The sequence below is a fragment of the Palaemon carinicauda genome, chromosome 24 (genome assembly GCF_036898095.1).
Source record: "Palaemon carinicauda isolate YSFRI2023 chromosome 24, ASM3689809v2, whole genome shotgun sequence".
Lineage (NCBI taxonomy): Eukaryota > Metazoa > Arthropoda > Malacostraca > Decapoda > Palaemonidae > Palaemon > Palaemon carinicauda.
In genome coordinates, this window is record NC_090748.1 from 96,205,809 (window position 1) to 96,233,308 (window position 27,500).

A 27,500-nucleotide genomic window follows, 5' to 3' on the forward strand; every position below is an offset into this window, starting at 1 on the left:
TGTATATATATATATATATACATATATATATATATATATATACATATATATACTTATATAATAACCCTCTTACCAATCAAGCAATTATAGAATATCCTTTTATTACAATAAAGATGATTTTCTTGAATTTTATAATAATATTCTTACATTAGCTAAAGCAAATTAACACATAAAAGAAAATTAAATCAAGACTTAATAAAAAAAATCGTATGAATAGACCTATTTCTGAGAGGCTACAAAGTGTTGCAAGTAAGAGAACTTTTCCTCTTAAAATAACTTGAAAGTTATTGATTATTGAAAATAAATTATACATTAATATTTACATGTTATTTCCATCTATTCATTTTAGATTATTAAAAAGGACTCTAGGTTTTACTAAAAGCTGTTTTCATTCCAAGACTATTATTATTATTATTATTATTATTATTATTATTATTATTATTATTATTATTATTATTATTACCTAAGATACAACCCTAGTTGGAAAAGCAGGATGCTATAAGCCCAAGAGCTCCAACAGGGAAAATTAGCCCAATGAGTAAAGGAAATAAAGAAATAAACTACAAGAGAAATAATAAACAATTAATATAAAATATTTCAAGAACAGTACAAACATTTATATAGATCTTTCATATATAAACTATGAAGAAAGACTTATGTTAGCCTGTTTAACATGAAAAACATTTGCTGAAAATTTAAACTTTTGAAGTTCACTAGGGTGAATGTTGCCATCTTCATCAAACCCTTTTTTTTAATCAGTTTAGGTAAGTTCCCCATTCAAACTTATATCATTCTTATAAATAGATAATTGTCCTCGTTGTTCTGTATCGTAAAAAGATTTTACCGTAGGCTGCATAAGACCGAAAAGCTACATAAGACTCTTGCAAGAGAGTGGGAGGATAGCAAGTGGCTTCTTTGGATATGAGTCTAATGGAAAATCTTATCGTCTGTATGTTTAATGGCGATAAGAGAACGAACAAATCATATTTAATATATATGGCATCCAAAAAGCAAAAAAGATATTGGCAATCTAATACTGCATTGGTCACAAATGTCAGTCATGATCATGAGGTCTAAAGGCAACCATATGAGACGTAATGTCAACAAGTTATGGCAATCAGAAATCAAGAAATATATTGGCAATCTCATACTACGCTGGTCACAAGTGTCAATCAAGATCATGAGGTTTAAAGGCAACCATATGAGAGGTAATGTCGATAAGTTATGGCAATCAAAGGCAAGAAATATATTGCCAATCTAATACTGCTTTGGTCATGAATGTCAGTCAAGATCAACAGGTCTACGGACAACCATCTGAGACGCAATGTCGACAAGTTAGGGCAATCAGAAGGCAAGAAATATATTGCTAATCTAATACAGCATTGGTCACAAATGTCAGTCAAGATCAACAGGTCTACGGACAACCATCTCAGAAGTAAGGTCGACAAGTTATGGCAATCAGAAGGCAAGAAATATATTGGTAATCTCATACAGCATTGGTCACAAATGTCAGTCATGATCAACAGGTCTACGGACAACAATCTCAGAAGTAATGTCGACAAGTTATGGCAATCAAAAGGCAAGACATATATTGGTAATCTCATACAACATTGGTCACAAGTGTCAGTCATGATCATGAGGTCTAAAGGCAACCATATTAGAGGTAATGTCGATAAGTTATGGCACTCAGAAGGCAAGAAATATATTGCAAATCTAATACTGCTTTGGTCATAAATATCAGTCAAGATCAACAGGTCTACGGACAACCATCTGAGAAGTAATATCGACAAGTTATGGCAATCATAAAGCAAGAAATATATTTGCAATCTCATACTGCGCTGGTCACAAGTGTCAGTCAAGATCATGAGGTCTACGGACAACCATCCCAGAAGTAATGTCTACAAGTTAAGGCAATCAGAGGTCAAGAAATATATTGGCAATCTCATAATGTGCTGGTCACAAATGTCAGTCAACGGACAACCATATGAGAAGTAATGTCAACAAGTTATGGCAATCAGAGGGCAAGAAATATATTGCCAATCTAATACTACATTGATAACAAGTATCAGTCAAGGAGAGATAATGTCTACAAGATATACATGAATAAAAACATTTCAATTAATACTTTATATTTGCAGGTAATTAAACTTATGATGAGGCAGGCACTCGTCGAGACTAAACACATAAAAATCAAGGTAACTTCCATAGAGGTCATATCCTACCTTGTATACCCGAGACTCTCGCCCGTCGTTGTCAGGATAAGATCCAAGTCTGAATATGACCTTCGGAGAGAGAAAGATGCAATCAGGGTTGGTTAGCATTTTAATATCCCATCGAGGAAAGGAAAATAAGACATCAGTTTAGAAGGAATTGATTATGACACCAAGGTACTTCTTCACAAGGCTAAATATTACAGAGAGAAATTACCGGTACGGTTGGATACAGTAATTCCTGACACACCACACCTCGCTCTGAGGAATTGCACCCTGCCATTCCCTTACTGAACGGCGAGTAACCAAACAGATGTTATAGAAAGAGACGGCAGAGATAGAGGGTGGTGCTAATTACGGGAACTCGTCGCGCAGTAAGGGTGTGATAGAGTGTACTTCTTCATTGCAAGGTGTGCCAGAAATTTCTGTGTCCAACTGTACACCACATTATGAAAATAGATAAGTATATAGAAGTAGTTGAATTATATCACTGAAGAAATATAGAAACTCCTAAATACTAGGGACTTTACTGGTTAACCCTTTCATTTGAACCTTGTGAAGCAAATTCCAAGAGTTATTTTTTACTTCATTCTTGTTAATACAGGGAGATTCAAGAAAAGATTCCACAACTCAAAGGGTTAATTAACATGTTAAATTTATAACATTACAATTGCTATGGAGATTCAATAAAAGACTCCGCAGATCAAAATGTTAATTAACATGTTTCATTTAAAACATTACAATTGCAATAAATCAAGAAGTACCTTGTTTCATACTACGTGTGATTCTTGTTCGTAAAACATGCCCTTTGTTATCAACCGCATGATTATTCCTTGCAAGCAAATGCATGAATTTACCTTTTCCTACTTATTAAGGAGCACTACGTGTGATTTGCATATCAGTTATCAACTGCCAATAAACTCAAAAACATAATTCCAGAACAAACATTCGATTTTATTATATTTTCTTTCACCCCCCCCCCCCCCACCCCCACCCCCACCCCCCACCCCATCCTCAACACCATATCAGACTAACTACCTAGACTACGCTTATCAATTCGGTAACTGGGTAACTACAAAATCTATGTTACCTATTAGAATTTTGTACATGCAATTTCCAAATCATAACACTATTGGTTATTAACAGGTATTGTTTACTATTGTTTTCTTTTTCCTCAAAGACAAATAAAGAACATGAAGATCTGTTTAAGGGAGACTTGCTCTCAGTGCAAGGTTAGTTTCTCGAATTCTTCTTATAAATTAATCAACGTTTTTCTTTTAGATCCAAAATTAAATCACTGTTGACAGATCCAAAAGAAAGTTACTGATTCTAGCGGAAATTAAACACGATTGAGGGAATGTTCCGTATCAGAGTGATAGATTTTGATTTACTGATGACTTCAAATATATATATATATATATATATATATATATATATATATATATATATATATATATATATATATATCTATATATATCTATATATATATATATCTATATATATCCATATATACATATATATATATATATATATATATATATATATATATATATATATATATATATATCGTCCTTTCTGTAAAAGAATTTTTCCTAGAGAGCTTTTGCGACAGAGATGAAAATGCCACCACAAATTTGTCGGGTAATATAAAACATTTTAATTCATCATTAAGTAGACTTCACTCTAGGCTACGATGAAGTGATCATATCTTCTTGGTTGAAAGACCAAAGTATGAAAATACCCAGAACTAAACTCAATTTTCTTTTAATGAGGCGCATTTACACTGACTCACAGGGATGCCCTTTTAGCTCGGAAAATTTTCCTACTATCTGATGGGTTAGAATTATTTTCTCCATCCAATCATTTAGTAGGAAACTTTTCCTAGCTAAAAGAGCACCCCTGAGAGTCAGTGCAACTGTGCCTCATTAAAAAACATTGAATATAGTTTGTCTTTTCATTCAATCTATTTATCAATTCTTAATTATGCGGAAACTTCAATATTATTCTTATAGGTTTATGGGGACCTTACAACAGTGACAACTAAAAGAGAAAAAAATGAGACATAGGTAACTAATGGGGAGCAATACTTTGAAATATAGTTATCATTTGGATGCATAAAATAGTCCTTATTAAAGTCTTAAATGTGATCGTCTGAAGACAGTTAATGGAAGAAAGGCTTTTTTTTTTTTTGTAACTATGTAGTAACGAAATACATAATTTTGACATACCAAGGAACATTTAAACTGAAAATAAAAGGAAATTCTACCAGTCCACGGGTCGAAGTTATAAACATTAGTGATTTAGATTTCATAATTGTCTATACACAAGGATTAAAAGTTAATTGAAAATTTCCATTTCTAGCAGTACAACTATATGAAAACAGTACATCGTGATATTAAGTCTTACTTTCTTAATACTAAAAAGAAGATATTTACTTCAAGCCTTACTGAAATTACGACAATGTACCAACCGTGTTTCACACGATCGTACATAGTTCATTTTGTGTATATATTATGCTTGTATCTTCGCTCTTCCCTCGCACTAAAATGAACCAGATTATACATGTCTGCTTTTCTCCTCTGTAACAGTGTCTGTTTTTCAAACATGAAATTTCTTGTTGCTTTGAGCTTTTGTATATAAAGGAGAGTGTTCTATAATAAATTTACTCAGTTGCTCTCAACCTGCCTTTGGGTCACAACCTTCTCTCTGCCCGTCACAACAACAAGGCTCTATAAAGATAAAATAGATATTTTGAGATATCTATAAGTCCCCTATCTACTTTGTGTAAACAGATATGTTTGCTACCTTTTCAAGCGAAAGCTACAATATCGCGTTATCTAGCTACGAAAATTTGAATATCAATAGTTTAAATACGCAATTGATTCTGCTATATCTTTACTAAATCAATTTTCATACATCCTTAAAACAGATGCAGAGATTATTAACATCATCCACTTGCTCGAATTACCAAATGAAAAATCTACCCTTTACATTCGTGACTTAGTTTTAATAATTTTAATAATAATAACCGTTTTAATAATTTGGGTATATCATCTACCCTGCAAGGCTGATAAACATATAATTAAGAAATTTGACTATTTACTATAAATTTGAAGCCCAAATAACATTCCTTTGTAAAGGCGACGCATCTTAAGCAAAATAAATAGAAGCCAAACACACACACACACATATATATACATATATATATGTATATATATATATATATATATATATATATATACATATATATATATATATATATATATATATATATATATATATATATATATATATATATACTTATGTATATATATATATATATATATGTATATATATGAATATATATATATATATATATATATATATATATATTTATATATATATATATGTGTGTGTGTGTGTATGCATATGTGTGTATGGAAGCAACTAAAATTTCGTTGTAACTTTTAATTTTAACAAAAGATGATAAAACTTAGAAGCCAAAAATTATTTTTAGTCTTTATTGCTACACAGTAAACTCCTTTATTCACAAGTTTCTTTCGCTTTTACATTCTAATATTAAAGACTTTGAAGCAAGTAAAAGAGATTTGGACGTTCATGCAAAACTTATTGTTTAAGATTATTCTCATCTAGTACCTTAAGCGAACATTTTACGTCTTATCATCAATAATATGACCATGTAAATAACTCAAGATAAACCAATGATTTCCCACAGGTTTGGATACTACCATTCACTACTGCCATCTAGTGACAAAATACGAAAGCTAAAGCGTCAAACACGTATCACATTCCACCTACCACATGCTCCTCTTCCGTGCTGGAAGTCTCTTCGGGAATGGTTTCTGGGAACGTGGCCTCGCGGTTACCACTCAGGAGGCGTAGCTGTTCCAGGAAGCAAGCAGATGCAGGGATTGGAGAAGAGACAACTATTTTGCACAAGTGGGTGGTCTTAGATTCATGGCGTGGCCCCGATGCAAATGTTTTGTTTGGGGGGGAATCTCGGACAGGTATTAACATCACAAATACACACAAAAAAATGAAATCTTTTGAAACACTCCTCTTGAACCATTTTTTGTATCAGATAGAATAGCCATTGCTACTGAGAGAAAAGTAGTAGGCTTTTTACCAACCAGAATGAAAGCGTGAGTGAAAAATAATCACGTTTCATACTGGTTAGACGTCGTCTCTAACACAAGATGTTTGCAAGTAGGAGTATTGTTGTTGTAAACTACGGATTCAGTTATATCTCATCAGAAACTTCTCAGTGCTTATTTCTCTGGGATGATTGGAAGGCAAATACTGTATTCTCTAGCATAAGACTCTACAATAGGCAAGTACACACTCGATTTATGCCACAAATGCAGGATATTTCACAATACTACAGACTAACTCGAGATGTGATATCTAGCATAGATGTATGAAATATCAATTACTTGGGTAATCGGGTTCAATATGCATCAAATCAAAGTAAAGGCTGATCACAGAAAAGAAAATCTGAAAGGAAAGTCAAAGTTTCAGACAAACAGATCAATGTGAGAGACAAGAAATAAAAAATAAATGAAAACAGGAAAGGGGCAGATTAACTTTACTGACACGGAATAGCAGCCACAGTGAGGTAATTAGTCTTCAAATAGAGTTTTGGACTTTGAAAAAACAAAAAGGTTTTTGTTCTGCACCATAACTTTTTACTTACCTTTCCTAAGTAACTCCATCCTTCTTATAATCAACAAGATTACATGATAGATCATTTATCGGATCCATTCACATAGCTATTATAATAATTAAAAAGGTAAATGACTCTTAAGACTAAGTTAATGTAACGTGAACTAAGTTAAAGTAACGTGAACTAGAAAAAAAAATCCAATTCTTTCAAAGCACTGTCAGTCCAGATTCAAATGATTTGTGTAAAGGTTTAAAGGCCGCTCATGATTGGCAGAGGCAAGGGACATTGACATTGCCCTAGCAAGCAGGACAATGTCCTAGAGACTGACCATATATTATTTGATCAGCGCCCAAGGCCCCTCTCCGCCCAATCTATGATCAGGGAAGGCCAGGCAATGGCTGCTGATGACTCAGCAGATAGACCTATAGGCTCTCCCAAACCCCCCAACCTTAGCTCACAAGGATGTTAAGGTTGTAGACCCTAAAGGAACTAACGAGTCTGAGCGGGACTCGAACCCCCCTCTGGCAAACACCAGGCAGAGATGTTACCAATCAGGCCACCACTTCTATTGCCAGCAATTAACCAATTTCCTTTTTCGCTCCTTCATCTGCATCTGATTTCACGTGCCCCGTGGCCGCAGTTAATACAAAATATCCTGCTCTTACACCGTCAGTTCCATTGGACGCAAGGGCACATACCTCCTCCTCCAGCTTAGCAGCATCCGGCAACCTCGAGTCTTGAGTCGAGGATGAAGACGGGTCGCTGGGAGGTGGGGTCACTGACCTGCTCTTACCGCCATTCAGGAGGAATAAAAGATTATCATCATCGGGAGTAATTCCTGAAAATAGTAGAGGAAATGTCAAAGACTCGGTCAAGGATTATGTAAAAGTATTTATGCCGTCAGGCCAAAGATCCTCTAATCAAATTTGTCATATCTGCACCCTATTCCCATACAAGCCCAGCTTCCAAACTGTTTATAATCAATTTCCTTTGAAAAATTATTGATGATGAAGTGTTTTCTCTTATAACTTTAGTAATTACGTAGACTCATAAATACTTTGAACCTTCTGAGACATATCTACCAATTGATAAATCATTTTTTTCTGACATAAAATATGTGAAATTTGAAATTTGTGGCAAGCACTGGTAACAGAAATTGCTCCTCTGTCACGAAGGAGCAAGTTTTGGACACATGAACATTCACAGCAAGGCAACAGAAATAGAGACATCAAAAAATACCCGATTATTAAAGACAGTATTTTAGAAAGTTGTTCTTTCATTGTTATACAAACTTGTAACTTAGTCTTAATGCATCAGCATACATTGTATTATGTTTTCAGACACAGGTTCTTTTATAGTTTAAAAATACTAAAAGTTCTTTTATTTATTTTTTTTCATTCATGGTGCGAGAAAAAAAGTAGGTATTACATTGAACTTTTTTTTTTTTTTTTTTTTTTTTTTTTCATTTATGATGCGAGAAAAAGTATGTATTTCATTGACCTGACTTTTTGTTTGCATTTATGATGTGTGAAAAAGTATGTATTTCATTGACCTGACTTTTTTTTGCATTTAAGATGTGAGAAAAAGTATATATTTCATTGAACTGATTTTTTTTTTTCATTTATAATGCGATAAAAATTATGTATTCCGTTAAGCTTATTTTTTTTAATTTTTTTTTTTCATTTATGATACGAGAAAAATTATGCAATACTTTCAACCGATATTAAAAACACAGTAACCCTCTCCATCATTATGTATCAAATAAAGAAAACAGTTGGGAATTGGCTACTTCAGAAGATAGAATCAAACCAATATTATATCTAACATATCGTCATAGCATTATAAGTCCTACAGTTTTTAAGTTAGTAAAACAAGTCTAATAATGTTTAAATTTAAGGTATGAAATCGTCATCAATCATAAACCCAAAAAATCTTTGCAAACAAAAAAATGTTACCCAATTTTAGAATCTGAGTATATTGAATGAAGAGTTCTCCCATCTATTGAGATAAAAGAAATGATATATATAGTTTTTTTTTTCTTTTTTTTTTTTTTTTGCTTAAATTCATTAACAGGTAAATTCATCTCAATTTACACCTGGTTTTCAATATTTTTTAGAAATGTATTATATTGAATGAAGAGTTCTCCCATCTTTTGAGATAAAAGAAATTATATATATAGTTTTTTTTTTTTTTTTGCTTAAATTCATTAACAGATAAATTCATCTCAATTTACACCTGGTTCCCAATCATTTTTAGAAATGTATTACGTTAATTAGTTGTATCAATTTGTAGGAATTCATAACAATGAGATCGGTAACCCATGGCATATAAGACTAAGTCACAAACTTGGATGAACACAGATTACGAAAAAAGGCCGGTAAACAGACTCAACCAGAGTGGAAAAATTACTGATAATCAAAAACAGATCACAAAAGATAGGTAAACAGGCTCAACCAAAGTGGGAAAGATACTGGTAATAAAAACAGATCACAAAAGATAGGTAAACAAACTCGACCAAAAGCATTAAAAAGAAAGGTAATCAAACAAAAAACAGAATCAACCAATTCTGAGTAAAAAAAAAGATGGATAAGAGGAGAATGAAGCGAATATTCAGCAACTGAAACAAAACTGGACGAACAGAATCAACCAAAGATGAATAAAGATATATTCAACTAAAGATGAATAAAATGATAATGATTTAAGATTTCACAAACAGCGAATCAGACATGGATGGACTTAGACTGGTGAGAATTAAACAAATGAAAATTTCAAACAGAATCAACCGAGGTTTGATATAGATTCAACTCAAGTTGCATAAACACAGATTCTACCAAAAATTGACAAAAATAAGGACATCAAACTGGTAAACTGAATCAATCAAGTTTTGATAGAAGACCAACTGAAATTGCATAAACACAGATTCTACCAAAATTTGACAAAAATAAGGACGTCAAACTGGTAAACTGAATCAACCAAGTTTTGACAGAAAATCAACTGAAGTTATATAAACAGATTGTGTCAAAAATTAACGAAAAGGACATCAAACTGGTAAACTGAATCAATCAAGTTTTGATAGAAAACCAACTGAAATTGTATAAACACAGATCGTGTCAAAATTTAACGTAAAGGACATCAAACGGGTAAACTGAATCAATCAAGTTTTGATAGAAGACCAACTGAAATTGTATAAACACAGATTCTAACAAAATTTGACAAAAAGAAGGACCCTTAACAAATAGATGCACTGGAGTCGTAAAGCTCCAAAGGTCGAGGACACGTGTCCTTAGAGTTGAACATCACAACACAGAATGAATAAGAAAATGTACAAATGTATAAAGCAGATAGACAGATGACACACATATAAAAAAAAGGCGAAATTAGTACGAGACACAACATTATTTCACAGTTCTTTAAAGTTAACCCTTGTCATCGTGAAATTATTGTTGTCAATAGACAAATAAATTTAAATTATTTAGGGGATTTAAAGTCTTTTAGAGACCACTTTCTTAAAACTATCTGAGCTACCTAGGACCCGAATTAAATTAAACTGATTATAATGGAATAAACTTAAATCCACTGACTTACATTAGCTTTAACTTGAAATAGTAAGATTTTTGTTTTGAATAAAAGATTCAATTAAAGACAAAATAAAATCTAATTATAAAATTATTTCTTAGAACGATTTTCTTTCCTACAAATATTGAAATCAGAATTAGAAGATAATGAAGGCATTGGACTTATCCCGATATTATTTAGACAGACTAAAGCTTACGTTAAACTATTACTGTACAAACAGAATTTTAAACAGTTATCACAACTACTGCGTCACCGCAAAGCTAGGAGAATTGACGCATTTTGCAACACACTATAATTACCTCAACATCTACAATGGCCAATCTTTAATCAACTCATTTATATCAAACTGCTTTTATTTACATATTACACAAGACAGTGCTTGCATGCTTATGTTATGCACAAGTACCATCGGTGAAAAGATTTTTACGGCACAGATCCCACACACGAAGAACTGTCGTTTGTTCTTTTTGCTACAGATCAATGTAAAATACCTGTTGTATAACCCTGTCCACACTATCGAGTATGCTCTACGAGCAAACAGTGATACCAGACCACAATAGGTAGTGAGAATGGGGGTTAATGACGTCAGAAGTGGGTAAACCACAGGCAGGGATCTGGCATTACACTGTTGCCAGATCCCTGCCTGTGGTTTTCCCGCTTCTGACGGCTTCAACCATTCTCAATACCTATTGTAGTCTGGTATCGCTGTTTGCCCGTCGAGCATGCTCGATAGTGTGGACAGGGCTTAACCGACATCTACATTCTACTTCATTACTTCAATAGTATTGTTTTCTACCTCTACATACTGTATAGATGACCCTACGCTAACTAAAATATACAGCGAGTGTATCATTTAAAATACAGTAAGGTATAACAATTATGATAATTTACATGCATGAGGGGATGCACTGGTTTCAAGACGTACATAAAGAAGGCCCATTGAATTTAGGAATTCCAAGAACATGGTTTTTTAATTTCATTATTTCAAATATATCACTCAGGAATCATACTCTTGGAGGGAGCCTTTTTATTAGATCATTTTAAAATACAAACATTTATAGCAGGAAAAATGCACAAGATTCACTTTTCAGGATCGTTCAGCAATGTCCCTTCTTTATGTGTTCTTTGATAAGTGTTGGAGACAATCCTGCTTGTGTGCGTTACTTCTTGACCAAAGTTTATGTCATCTACCACATTGGAAATCTAGTTATATTCCCAATGTAGTTTCTGACATGATGGGCTCTACCTCTGAATATAGCTTACACAATCAAAAGTAACTTAAGTCCAATTTTAATGTTAAAAGACATAAACAAGATTTCATGATAAGAAGCCATATATTAATCTTTTTCAGAGAAAAAATTAAGCAAAACTTCAGAGGCAAAATAAAGAAAGTCCCTGGTTTTCATTTTAGATAACCATAAAACCAACGTACATCTGTAACAAAAACAGGTTAGTGGTCAAGGTAACACGTGCAGCTACCGAAAGAGTAGATTGCAAAGGGTAAACTGGACAATTGAAGATTATTGTGTCGTTTTCACTGTCATGTATTTTAGTGCAGAGATAATGATCGTAGAGGATGAATACGATTAAACTCCTGAAGGCTTAAAAAGGTTAAAGTGGCATCAGAGAGTGTAACTCCAGAGGGTTTTGAAAGGTTTAAGTGACATTAAGAAAAAAAAATATAGCTGTGGATACATTTTCAAAATATTGGAAATAAATTTACAAAATATTCTTCAGCACAAAATATACAGTGGTTCATCATCTGACAAGGACATCGAAAATAGCAGTTAGGTAGGTAGGATAATAACTAAAAAAACGTGGTAATCAAAAGTAATTGTGCAAGACAATTGGAAAAGATTGAAATAAAAAAATGAAGAATAAATCTGAGAGAACATTGTATCTTTAAATTAAATTAAATAAAATGAAATTAAATTAAACTGGTTGGTTATGTTACTTGATGATTCAGATCAAACTGGCCATCTACCTTCGCAGGCTCTTGCTCCAAGGCAACAGTGGCAAAGGTAAGTGTGAATGTTGTGAGAAGTAGGATGTCACATATGGACAAGAAAACATACCAACCAACAAAGACAGGAGCAAACACAAATAGGAAGAATCAAATGATAAAATACCAGGTGAACCAGCCAGCAATGTCACAATGAAAATATCAGTGAAACGGGGTTATTTAAAATGAGTGAAATCAAGCCATTAGTGTCAATGGGGTGTAATCAAGCAAGCAGTGTATCAGAGAGAGAGAGAGAGAGAGAGAGAGAGAGAGAGAGAGAGCAAGGACTCGGGAAAAGGGGAAATTCAAGGCTCTAGGGAAGAAGGAAAGAGGGTGTTTGGGTAAGCCAGCATCAAAGCAAGCGTTATTTGAGGAGGCTATTGATGTTCAAACTGAAGTTTTACTTATGGGAGGCGTCAATTCGTAGATCAGCCTACCTAGTCGAGCAGCTGTGTGTAACAAAGGGAGAAGAAAAAAAAATTGTTCAACAATGTTCAAATTAGCAATACATTTGGGAGATAAACATCTTTTAAGAAGCAAATACAAGGGGGGTTTTTATATCTTATGAATAATGGTCAGAGAGAGAGAGAGAGAAAGAGAAAGAGAGAGAGAGAGAGAGAGAGAGAGAGAGAGAGAGAGAGAGAGAGAGAAAGAGAGAGAGAATTACAAGGAGTTACAAGGATTTTGGATGTCTCAAAGACCTTTTAGTCCATCTGAGGAGACTCCATTTGCTCTTTGGTAGAGAGAGAGAGAGAGAGAGAGAGAGAGAGAGAGAGAGAGAGAGAGAGAGAGAGAGAGTTACAAGGAGTTACAAGGATTTTGGATGTCTCAAGACTTTTTAGTCCATCCGAGGAGACTCCAGTTTCCCTTTAGTAGAGAGAGAGAGAGAGAGAGACTCTTATTTTCACGATGCAGAGCGCAGTTTATATTCTCCAAACAGCAGGGATTAACACGAAATACTGGGCCTCAGGGAGAGGGTAGAAGCATAGAATAAAGGGGTAGGTTAAATAAGAGCAAACTGCTATTTACAAATCATGGTTGAAAATACTCAAAGTAGATTTTCATATCCGGGAGTTTATTCCTAACAATTAAACATAAATTACTCCTTCCTTAGAATTGATTATGACTCTTTTCTAAAGGAACACTTGAATTTTTCCTGATAAATAACTATGAATGTATATATATATATATATATATATATATATATATATATATATATATATATATATATATATATATATATATATATATGTATATATATGTATATATATATATATATATATATATATATATATATATATATATATATATATGGATAGATATCAATACAACATCGTGTTCAAATAGAAATAAATTTCTACCTCATACTTGGGATCGAACGCTAGCCCCTTCTAATGAAAGGCCAGGTCGAAACCAACCATGCCACGAGAGGCCATAAAAGAAATCGGAACCTGACGCCACCCAGCTGTCCGAGGATTTACCTGGCGAGACATCAGTCTCTTACCAGCGAGTTTTACCCGATTTCCCGGCCCACCACGTGACACAATTGGTAATAATTTGAATGAATTACTACCAATTGTGTCACGTGGTGGTCCGGGAAATCGGGTAAAACTCGCTGGTAAGAGACTGATGTCTCGCCAGGTAAATCCTCGGACAGCTGGGTAGCGTCAGGTTCCGATTTCTTTTATGGCCTCTCGTGGCATGGTTGGTTTCGACCTGGCCTTTCATTAGAAGGGGCTAGCGTTCAATCCCAAGTATGAGGTATATATATATATATATATATATATATATATATATATATATATATATATATATATATATATATATATAGCCACGAAAAGAAAAGGGAAAATATTTAACTAGAGGGAGCACTTTCGTGGTGTTGTTGACATCATCAGATGAAAGTAGCAATTCCAATCACCTTTTTCTTTTCTTTCATGGCTAAAATATATATATCGTGCTGGAGCTACATTATTTTTATTCAATATTAAAGATGCAGCTGGTTTTGGAATACCTGAAATGTTTCTCAAGCTCAGGGGGGATGTATATAAACCCAATTCCAAAGTATCGCCTGTGGTAGGTGTGGTTAAGGAACATGCCAAAACGCAGTCACATCCGGGGTGCAGACTTCATTTCAACGACAATGGGGGGTGAAGTCTGACGTCAAACTCCTACACGTTGGTTCACAACAACTGCTTCAGGAGCTCACAGACCTAGGAACTTGCCAGTGTGCTTGCACACCCACCCTTTAACCCCCAAAGGACGTACTGGTACGTTTCACAAAACCCATCCCTTTACCCCCATGGACGTACCGGTACGTCCTTGCAAAAATAATGCTATAAAAATTTTTTTTTCATATTTTTGATAATTTTTTTTAAAAATTCAGGCCTTTTCCAAGAGAATGAGACCAACCTGACCTTTCTATGACAAAAATTAAGGCTGTTAGAGCAATTTAAAAAAGATATACTGCAAAATGTGCTGGGGAAAAAATAACCCCTTGGGGGTTAAGGGTTGGAAATTTCCAAAGAGCCTGGGGGTGAAAGGGATAACTTAACTTTTGCAATCATTATCCCATTTGAATAGGAAAAGGACAGTATGTGATCTGAACTGTAATGTTTTTTAGCAGGCTTTGTGTATTTTTTAGTCATCAGAAAAGTAGTGAATCAACTGCATCATGCTGAAAGCAACCATCCTGCACAAGGATCTTTCCGAACAATGTTTACGCTTCAACCAGTTTGACCGTGGTAAATGACGTCATGGTAAATGACGTCATGGTAAATGACGTCATGACATCGGCTCCCTGTTGCTAGAGATACATTTAACGAATACAAAACCCCAACTCAATAAGTTTTTTCATTGGAGGAATGGCTAATTAAGAACAATATTTAGTACTAATTAAGCTTCTATTGGACACAAAAGGTGCACAATTGAAACTTACATCATTACAAAGTACCACGTCTCACTCGCCGTAAAAGTGAACTTAAGAAGAAAAATTATGTTGGGAAGAACCCCATTGTTATTTTTGACGGACGTTAACCATGTCGCCGGGAGTATTTTACCCTTTTTTATGAAAATAAAAAAATGCTTAATTTCAAAACAGGTTTATTATAGAATAAACATTGAAAAAGTAACTCTTAAACTTTAGAATGATGATACATGAAATTAAATTGAGGTTTACGTTAACCCTGTACGCAGGGTAGAAATCTCACTAACTGGACGGGATAATCTTACCTTTTACTTGGGAAAATAAAAAAAAAAAACATGCTTAACTTCAAAACAGGTTTATTACAAAATAAACTTTGAAGAGTGACTCTTAAACTTTAGAATGATCATATGTAAACTTAAATTTGTACGTTATTCTAACCTTGTACGTAGGGTAGAGACCTCCCTAAATCCCAAACTTTCCACCTCTGTGGAAAATTCCAGGCAGAGAACAGGACAGCTCACCCACCCATCACATTGTCTGTGTAGGAACTGATTGTATGGGGAAGGAGAGCAGACTCATTTGTCTCCTAGTGGGCGAGTCACATGTCACCCACAAGCGCGCGGGAGAAAATCTCTCTGCGAAGGGGTTTTAGGGTTAAGAAAAGCACCCCTCTCAAAATACTCCCAAAATCTTGCTATACGTTGCAATGGAAATGATTATTAGCTATATATCCTACACGTTTAGAAAACCTGTTAATAACTAGTGTTTACTCTTCGTCTGAAGAGAGACAGATTTCTTCATCAGAGGATGAAATCTCAAAGTTGCTTTCATAGTTGTCTTCTTGAAGATCACATTCCTCAGGAATCAATGAATGTGGCAGCTCAGAACCTTCAAACCAAATGACCTTGTAATGTTCATCCTTCAATTGCCATATATCCTCCGCAGAAGGATGCTGTACTAACTCTGGATCAGTACTAGTGTCCCACATTTTTCAGTTCAGGTACCGTTTATTGTATTTCGATAAAGTCCCGACATCCATCCATATGTATATATATCCACTGCACATGGAAAAAGACACTGGAGTGAATGGAAAGGAAAAAACATATTCTAGGACAAGATCTCCTCTGTGAGCCATAACGAGTAGTTGGCTCAACAAATCCATGTTGCAAGTCAAGACAGTGATCTTGACATCTTGAGTATGCTTTTATTTTATTTTACATATTTATTTTAGAATGTTGTAAGTGATTCCTTTTCTATGGCAGTCCCAAATCTCTCAGGGTTCTCAAAGCATGCAGCAATATGTCTCTTTTTTTTCTGTCTTTGATTCCAAGAACACAAATTTTTATATTCTCTGATGTAACTTTACCAGAAGTTCAACTTGTAAATTCTGTTCTGTTAAGTATCTATATATACATATAAATACGTATACTTATATGAATAAATGGTATATTTCTTCCTAATTAACAAAGTAAATATGAATTAATTACCATTTTTTTCTATTATAACTACATCTATGACAAGTTAAAAAGGGTGTTGATTCGTTATTTGCTTATAAAACTTGAGAAAAACTCCTAAATAAATCAATATATAAAGATGAATTCATTTTGGTGGACTTACCTTTTGGAAATTCAACTACCATAAAAAATTTAATTCTGAGCATTGTCTGAGCTACTATCATTTTGAATAAGTGATATAACTTACATATAGATAATATAATATATAAAGAGTTTATATACTTCAATATAAGGTATTCAAATAGGGTATGTTATATGATTTGTTGAATTGGCCTTTAGCTCTTTTAGGTAATTGAAGGAGCAAACAACTATTTCTAACAGTTTGCCCGAATGCTGTGTTCCTATTGGCGAAGTCAGTCGGAGTTTGTTCCTATTGGCTAAGACGATTACAGAGAAACGCCCCAAATGTTCCTATTGGCTAAGTCAATCGAGAGGCAATGCCCCCAAATGAAAACCAGATATTTCCAGTAATTCACTCTCAGAAAGGCCTCACTAGGTCCATCTATTGGGAAAATTCAGTCGATCAATAAAGAGACTATTGTATTTTTCTTTAAAAATACATTAAAAATCTCTCATGCAAATATATGATAATAAACATTATGAAATGAAAATATTTTTCATGATAAAAATTCTTAAATAAGAAGTATCTTTACAGAAATACGAAATGTTATAAGGAAATTCTTGACTACAGTTCTGGCAAAATCGGACAGGTAGGGCAGGAATGGTCCAGAATTGCCAACGATAAAGTGAAAAGAATACTTTATAATGAAGACGTAAATAGTAATTTGGATCATATATCATTTAAAAAGTATGTATAAGAACTGAATATTATCTTATCGTAATGCTGAATTTTACATGGACAGAATATTTAATGTGATTCATCTTTTTTCAAAAGCGAAAGGTTTGCAGCGCCTAATTCCGAGCGGGGAGGGACATAAACATTGGATTCTTTTAACTTTTTATAATAGCAAAATATTTAAAGCAATATCTCTTATTATGTCTCAATTTCATATATCTATAGATAGTTTTTATTTCAATGTATGAATGCAGTTCAGTGATAAAGGTTATGATGAGTATATGTAATTATTCACAAACCTTTTAATCTAAAAGAACTATTAGCAGACGACGAAATATCATTAAGGATTTTATCAGGATACTGATTGTGAATCAACTACCAATGCTGCATTTCCTTTATTTACTTGTACATCGATTTTATATGACATAGGAGTCAAGTGATTCTGGAATACTAAGCCATCATAAAGGATGAAATTTGTAAAGAAACGAACAAGAACAACAGACAACATTGTAAACAGTTTTATCTTTGCAATACGTAGACGTTATTCTAAGCAAGATTAAAGTAGAATCAGACTTCAATTATATTTTGAGTTTTCAATTTAGAAAAAGAATTGTAAGAATTACTGTTTTATCTTTCTTTATATATCTTCGATTTCTTAAGGTTGGCTATCCTGGTGCGCAAGTGACCGCCTGTTTGACCGTAGGGTTTTCCTTATAAATTTGAGGGAATGATGAGACTTACATATTATTTAGTAAATCAGTGACAGATTTTATTATCATGAAATTATATTCAAAATTCTATCAAAAAGTATGTAATACGAACAACTGTTAAAGGGTGAAAGAATTGATGGGAGTAGGGAGATAGTCAATAAAAAAAAACTATTGTATATTCCTTCCAAAAATAATAAAAAAAAAATCCAGAAAAAAACCATGTCTCAGAATTATGTCAGTACATTAATATTCTTTAAATACTAGAGCTAAATCGTGAATTATTTTGAGATTGATCTAAAAGTTTAAAGGAAATTCTAGACCCGAGACTTGGTGTTACTGATGACGTCAAACACCTGATGAAGGCAAGCTCATTCAAAGAAGGCATTTTTATAGCTTGTTTAGCAATGTTTTATATTTTTCTTTAACGGGTCCTTTTTCCTGTCCTATACAGCAGAGGAACCCTACTCTCTACAGGACCTCCACGGTCATTTTATCTTGTTCGTTCAATTAAAGTAGTTACACAGTCGACATTATTCACCAATTGTTATGATTTAAAAAATTCGCTAAATGCTAAAGTCTTAAGATTTGATGAGTCATCCAACCAAAGATTTAGGTCTCCACAAATAATTAATTCCTTTTTCTCCATGATAATCATTTCAATGAGTTCACACTGAATTCTTCAAAGAAGATACTGGCATGTGTTTTAGCTTTTTTATAGCATTTTATAACGTTTTTTATAATTTTTCTAGCCTTTTTATAGCGCTTTATCACTTTTCTAACAGTTTTGTGGCATTTTTACTACTTTTGTTGGCATTTCAGAATTTTCTAGCCATTTTAGAGCGTTTTTAGCATTTCTCTATCGTTTTTAGCATTTCTCTATCATTTTTAGGGCTTTTTATAACGTTTTTAGCCCTTTTCTAAACATGCCCATGTCACTAAAAAGAGGCACAAATACCTCTCCTTCCTTGGTTCATGTTTCCACTTTTATGTCAGTGATGGCCAGGTAGTGAGAGAGGTGGTTGAGAATTTGGTAACTAATCCTTAGGAAGCAGATACACTGATGGCCGCCCACACCAAGTCAATAGATGAAGAAGGATATGTTGAAAACATCGTACTCAGAGGATCGAACACCAACATTGCAGCAATTCCCTCATATCAGTTTGGATATGAAGGTTTAAAAGTGGAAGGATGTCTGTACTTCATCAAAGAACAACAGACAGTACCTGAACCTACAGGGTGACACAAAAAAACGGTCATCACCTAAACTTGAAATAATCAATTCCTTTTACTTTCCAGATTTATCAAGAAAAATTAATGTTCTAAGAGTCTACCAAATTCGACCTTCGAGATGCCATGGACTACTGAGGAAAAGACATTTATAGTTGAGGAATATTTTCGGTTGAAGTCTATCCACGCAGCTCAATTGCAATTCAAAGAACGGTTCAGATGTCAAGAATTTCATGTCCACTCAATGATCTACAGATGGGTCAACAAGTTCAGAATCCATGGGACTGTGCATAACCTCAATTGTAAAGACACTAACAGACAATCACACTCTTGACGACCGAAATCATCAAGGACACCACACAACATTTCTGCAGTCAGAGAATCTGTTGTCCGCAGCCCAAGCAAGTCTGTGCGATGGCGAAAGTCAGGAGCTTGGAATCAATCGGGAGTCAGTGCGGAGAATTTTTAATGCAGATTCCCACCTGTATCTAGATTAAACACAAGCTTACACTTGACGACATGAGGAAGCGAGTGATCATGTGCCAGTGGTTTTGTGACAAGATTGACGCTGTGCCAGACTTCCTTGACATTGTCTGGTTTTTGGACGAGGCACATTTTCTCTTGTTAGGTCACGTGAACTCGAAGAGCAATATCTTCTGGGGTAGCACACCCCTTGAGCACTGTCTGCAAGGGCCATTACACTCGGTGAAGTGCACTGCCTGGGTCGCCATCTCCAAACATGGCATCATTGGACCATTCTGGTTCGAGGACGATAACGAGCGGTTTGTGACAATCAACACTGAGCGATATGTCCAGGTGCTTTGCAAGTTCTGGACAGCACTTGGTCGACGGAGAGGAGTCGTCAGAGTCCTCCAGTGGTTCCAGCAGGATGGTGCCACCCCCCCACACTTCAAACGAATCATTGGCATGGCTACAGCAGCGTTTCCCTGACCGACTGATCAGCCGCAGGTGTAACCCGGAGTGGTCGCCGCATTCACCGGACCTAAACCCCTCAGATTTTTATCTCTGGGGATACCTTAAGGACAGGGTATATGGAAACAACCCCCAGACTATCCCTGACCTGAAGGCAGCAATCACAGCAGCAATAAGAGTGATCCCAAGGGAGGAATGCGGGAGGGTCATTGAGAACTTTGCCCGCCGGATCCAAATGTGCCTGTAGCGCCTGGGAGCTCATTTGGAGCACATTTTGGAGAGCCAGTGAAACAAAGAGTTTTTGTTGTACAGACTTGAATCTTTGGAGATGTCTGCTACACAGGCTTGACTTAATGTAGCTAAAGTTTTGTGTCGATCTAAATAACGTTTTGGAAGTTATTCGTATTTTGGTGATGACCGTTTTTTGTCACCCTGTATGTATTACTTTCATTTCTAACACAGTTGGATGTCCAATATGTAAAGCACTCCTCAGATTCCATGCCTTGACAGGCTGTGACTACACCTCAGCATTCCATTGAAAATCCAAAGTCAGACTCTGTTTCCAGATGCTGAAAGACACTTCTGCTCAGAGGGCATTTTCATTAATGCCTATATTGCTACAAGGTTTTTGAGAGGGCATATGGACCAAAGGCCAAATGAAAGAATGCTCTTGAAAAATTAAAGGGGCTACTGGATCCAGAGTTAATACAGCATCCTTCAGCAGAGGAGTGGTGCAAGTTGAAGGGTGAACATTGCGAGATCATTTGGTTTGAAGGTCCTAAGCTCCCACATTCATTGATTCCTGAAGAAGGTTGCCTTTATGAGGACAACTTTGAGGACAACTTTTAGATTTCATCCTCAGAATAAGAAATCTGTCTCTCTTCAGACGAAGAGTAAACATTGGGTTTTAACAGGTTGTCTAAACTCGTATGATATGCTGCTAATGACTTTTTCCATTGTAGATATTCGTGTGCTTTAATTGAGCCAACACAATGATATTTTCATCATTCAGTGAATAAACCTCTTTCAGATTTGAAAACAATGAGGTGTGCATCTCGCATGTTGTACTGTTTAAAAAAATTTGGAAGTATTTTTGAGTTTGGGGCTTTTCTTAAGGGGTCTTCCGTGTACCATTTTTCTTGTTAAGTTCATTTTTACTGGGGAGATGTGGTATTTTATAGCGAAATATGTTTCAATTGCTTCAATAAATGCTTAATTATGACTAAATAACATTGTCCTTAATTGGCCATTCCACCAATAAAAACCTAAAGTTTTTGTTTTTCTTGATTATGTATCTAGCAATTGTCACTGAAATGAAGTCTGCTCCTTTATGTTAAGAAAAGCCTTATTTGCTTCGATTTTGGACATGACCCCTAAACATACCGACCACTTGTGAAACCTAAGAATCGGGTTTCTGGGTCATCCTGACCCTGACAAAAATTTCTGGCACTCCAAACCATTTGCACATTTCATGTTGAATAAAAGTCATTTAGCTCCTACACTAATATTTTATGTTTATCACGTGTCCGATGTCATGATTTTTACACGCTCGTAATATATATAAATATATATATATATATATATATATATATATATATATGCATACTCCTCCTGATATCTGGATTCTCTCTACCTCGGGATTAGAGACCCAAGAGGGAGTCAGCCCTTGGGTCTCTGATCCTGAGGTAGAGAGAATCCAAATATCAGGAGGAGTATAATAATATGGCTAATATGAATACAAAAAACACTTCTAAACGTAGAAAATTTATTATATATATATGTATATATATAAACATATATATATATATATATATATATATATATATATATATATATATATATATATATATATATATATATATATACTTTTTATAGAAACATAAAAATTGTATATAATCTTACCTCCGCCACCAAGGAAGACATCTCCAAATTGGGTGTTGGAACGCCGCACTTTCTTGGCCCGTAGAACTTGCCTGCCAGACGAAGAAGCAACTGAATGTCAACATCATACACAATAGCAAAAGTTATCGGTTTCAGTCATATTCTTTTAGTCGTTTTTCTAAGTGAACTATAACATGAGTATTTTGAAATAAACAAGAATAACTTCGTGTTCAGTGACAAATGTACAATGAAGAGTACATGGTATTATTCTTCGTAAGATGACTGAAAAGTATTTTTTCAATGATAATATATAGACTTGTAGGTTATTAAAAATCTGTATATAAAAGATTTGAGAATTTTTCAACTCTCTCTCTCTCTCTCTCTCTCTCTCTCTCTCTCTCTCTCTCTCTCTCTCTCTCTCTCTCTCTCTCTCTCGATCTTGATCTCGAATAAAAAAAATGCGTTTCCAACCTCTAATCAATATCAAAACTCCTACACCAACCTATCTATCTATCTAACTATCTATGTGTCTGCTTATCTATCTATCTATCTGACTATACATTTGCTTATCTATCCATCTGTCCAACTAGCTATGTCTGCTTATCTATCTATCTACCTGGCTAGCTATATGTCTGCTTATCTATCTATATATCTGGCTAGCTATATGTCTGCTTATCTATCTATCTATCTGGCTAGCTATATGTCTGCTTATCTATCTATCTATGCAGCTAGCTATATGTCTGCTTATCTATCTATCTATCTAGATAGCTATATGTCTGCTTATCTATCTATCTATCTAGCTAGCTATATGTCTGCTTATCTATATATCTATGTAGCTAGCTATATGTCTGCTTATCTATCTATCTATCTAGCTAGCTATATGTCTGCTTATCTATCTATCTATCTATCTATCTATCTAGCTAGCTAGCAAGCTATCTATCTGACTGTCTATTAATCTGGTCATTTATCTATCTTACACAAAATAAATAAATACGCCAAAAACAGATATCCCGATTAAAAACACGATCAAAATATCACCATCACAAAACTGCCTTAACTGTTCCTATTTCATAAGGTGGAATTAAACATAACATCAAGAACCCAATATGAACTGCACAACTACAGTTCACATAGCAGTTTTGTAGTAGAATATCCTTTCATTTGAGGAGCTAATCGCGTTCTTATAGCTTCGAAAGAAACAGAGCCTCATCTGCTACTCTATTGATTTTGAGAATCATTATTCCCTTCTTTTTGAGAATCACTACTCTCTTCCAACTTTTACAATGATGAAGACGATCTCTCTCGAGAAGCTGACTCGGCTCGTCTTTAAGCCATTGCACCTTTGAGAGCTTTCATAGTTCCGTGAAGATTTGAAATATCAATAATGATAATAATAATAATAATAATAATAATAATAATAATAATAATAATAATAATAGGGTTTTATTGAAAGTGATTGCTGCCTCAGTGGCGTTAATTTTGTAATTAACTTTTTCTATTGTTCTTATTATCTTTTTCTCTTCATTTGAACAATCCGCCAGTAACTGGGAAAGGGACATATCAATAGGAAGGTGATGAAGACCATATCATTCACAATTTGTCTTTAATATATCACAACACATTGTAAAAGTACAGATAATATGTACAAAGTATAAAACACTATCACAATGTTAGTGCACACAAAGTAATGGTCACTTTTGTACAAAAAATTATAAATTACGTGGAGTTAAGTTTAACACATCCTTCGACTAAACCGGTTTCGAGCAGTGAGAAGGTTTTCTGCTCATTGTCAAGAGTGAACTGAAATGCAGGTGTTGTTTTGATGGCTTATATACGGAGTGCAGCTTCGGCATTCCATCTTCAGTGGTTAAGAACCGCCCAAGGGTGGAGACCATTAATCCTAGTGGGTGATGGCCTCTGCCTCGCCGGGATGTTTGGTGGGATTATTGACTCTGGTTCTGTCAGGAGATAATCCCTGTTTTGACCTTTGGCTACATCAGTCCTGTCATAGTTGTTATTGCCTGGACTATTGTTGGTGGTGGACCTTATACATGTTGGCAATAAGGTCCCTTCTTGCGTGGTGTTGCGTGGTTTTTATTCAACAACAAAGACCTAACCTCAACACCACGCAAGAAAGGACCTTATTGCCAACATGTATAAGGTCCACCACCAACAATAGTCCAGGCAATAACAACTATGACAGGACTGATGTAGCCAAAGGTCAAAACAGGGATTATCTCCTGACAGAACCAGAGTCAATAATCCCACCAAACATCCCGGCGAGGCAGAGGCCACCACCCACTAGGATTAATGGTCTCCACCCTTGGGCGGTTCTTAACCACTGAAGATGGAATGCCGAAGCAGGACTCCGTATATAAGCCATCAAAACAACACCTGCATTTCAGTTCACTCTTGACAATGAGCAGAAAACCTTCTCACTGCTCGAAACCGGTTGAGTCGAAGGATATGTTAAACTTAACTCCACGTAATTTATAATTTTTTGTACAAAAGTGACCATTACTTTGTGTGCACTAACATTGTGATAGTGTTTTATACTTTGTACATATTATCTGTACTTTTACAATGTGTTGTGATATATTAAAGACAAATTGTGAATGATATGGTCTTCATCACCTTCCTATTGATATGTCCCTTTCCCAGTTACTGGCAGATTGTTCAAATGAAGAGAAAAAGATAATAAGAACAATAGAAAAAGTTAATTACAAAATTAACGCCACTGAGGCAGCAATCACTTTCAATAAAACCTGCTTAAAAGAGGGTCTACTCCCGAAATAAATAATAATAATAATAATAATAATATTAATTTTAATAGTTTTAATAATATAAATGATTTTTATAATTCTAGCAATAATAACATTTTTAATAGTTTTAATAGAATGACAATTCTAATAATAACAATTTAATATTAATAATGATAATTTTAATAACTTTGATAAATTATGATGTTACTTTCTTTCCCTATCAGTTCCTCAAACTACGTTATCGGATATGTCTATAATTGAATGACCATCCTGTTATCAATTACTGTATCTGTTCTTGTTACTCGTATTCTCCAACAACCAAATTCTCTTAATTTTATGTGTTCGTATATCAGTTTATCTTGGTTTCTCAAGTTGTAAAAGCAATTATCACCTGTTTTTCGTCATCTTTCATTAAAACCACAACAACAAGGATAATGATAATCTAAAAGCATCTATAATACATTACTTGACTATAGTCAATTTTTTTGAGTGAGGCAGATTTGCACCGACTCGCAGGGGTGCCCTTTTAGCTCGGAAAAGTTTCCTGATCGTTCATTGTTCGGAAGTATTCAGACAAAAATATTTCCAACTAATCAGCTATCAGGGAAGTTCTCCGAGCTAAAAGGCACCCTTGCGAGTCGGTGCAAATCTGCCTCACTAATGAAAATTAACTATAGTTTTAATGTTTCCACTGGTTTTTAGCCAGAGGCAAATCAACTATTTACTACTATTTGCAACCTACTTTTAAAAGCATTTGATTTATCTACTTATGTTCGTGATGCTTTTTCCCTTAGTTTACTTTACGTAATCTCAATGTCTTAACGAATTACTTATGCCATTTTTTATAATATAATGCAAGAATGTCAAATTCTATTGAAATGCAGAATTGTTAATATAGGATATATGAAATTTTGTGAAAAGATACTACTGCCATACTTTGCAGAGCTATTTTTTTTATAGTGAAAACTAAGCCAAATTTGAAGTAGAAGCCGAGGAACTCTTCTCCTGTGTCTGAAAGAAAAATAATATACCAAGATCCTCCATGAGATTTGACCCATCAGAAGACTCAAAAAAGCTTCCTGCTTTTTGCTGACAATCAGAATGTCACAGCAAAGTTTATCTTTTTTTCCATTCTGGCCCTTTCTGGCCAGACACAGATGTTTTAGAAGTCAAGACAACGTTCACACATGTGGCGATTTGGCTGGTGTTTGGCAGGTGTTTGGCAGGTGTACACTGTTAAAAAACCGTAATGTTAATCGGACATTCTCCGTGAAAATATACTGTTCTCAGCCGTATTTCAGTAAAATACAGGCGACCATAATTTTGCCCAACTTTGTTATTATCTTTTTTATAGGTTGGTGACCTTAGTATCACTCCTTAACGTCAATATATCCGTTTTTAAAACGGTAAATTATTGTTAACATTAATGCCAGGGTTTTTAATGGATCAGGATGAAGCTAGAATTAATGATACACTGATTCTCAAGAGAGTTTTTACATACATAGATGAAGGCGATGACTCGACCTATACTGTTTTAAAATTTGCCGTAAAAAAAACAGTAAAAATTCTGGCATAAATGTTGCCAGACATTTACCATTTTAAAAACGGATGTACTGACATAAAGGAATGATATTACGGTCACCAACCCGTAAAAGATAATAACAAAGTATGGTAAAATTACGGTCACATATACTTTACTGAAATATGGCTGAGAACAGTATATTGTAACGGAGAATGTGTTATTAAAATTACGCTTTTTTTTAACAGTGTACATTATTGGAATCAAAATATTCCAAATTCAGGCTTTAGCCCCCTTCTGCTACCAAACCGCCTCCATGAGTGAACATAGACTTGCTCTTGCAAATCCAGATAAACCATAAAGAATCCATCTTAAACATCACTATTAATCAAATGGAAGCCTCTTTGAACCTTGCATCTAAAGACTGGTTAAACTTATCTTGCAATCAACTAAGTGATATTGTACTTTTGTAACATCTGCAAAGGAATTAAAAAACAAGTGTGAATTGTAGGTATTTAGTTACAACTAAACCGAATGGTGTTGATACCTGTAGAGTTGTGGGTGGAATCGTCTTCCGGGTTTTCGTAAATCAGGTACCCTATTGACAGGATCCAAAAATTCAGTTGTTAGTTTCTCAGAGAAATAGGAGGCCTTGTAAACTATAGGTGCCCAACGCTTTTTCTACTATGTAACCAGGTTAAATATACAATACTTCATGATATAGAAAGATCAACATGTTTTATGAGATCGGTTTTTTTTTATTAGATAATCTAGTGTATAC

General features: G+C 34.5%; 1 protein-coding gene across 1 annotated transcript in view; it reads right to left on the reverse strand.

Moving 5' to 3' along the window:
* Window positions 1–27,500, reverse strand: part of unc80 (unc80, NALCN channel complex subunit) — a 198,815-nt gene that overhangs the window by 137,549 nt on the left and 33,766 nt on the right. Inside the window, 4 exon segments of the mRNA XM_068348348.1 lie at window positions 2,223–2,282; window positions 6,009–6,092; window positions 7,572–7,711; window positions 22,460–22,530. Of these exon segments, the coding sequence (XP_068204449.1) occupies window positions 2,223–2,282; window positions 6,009–6,092; window positions 7,572–7,711; window positions 22,460–22,530 (355 nt within the window).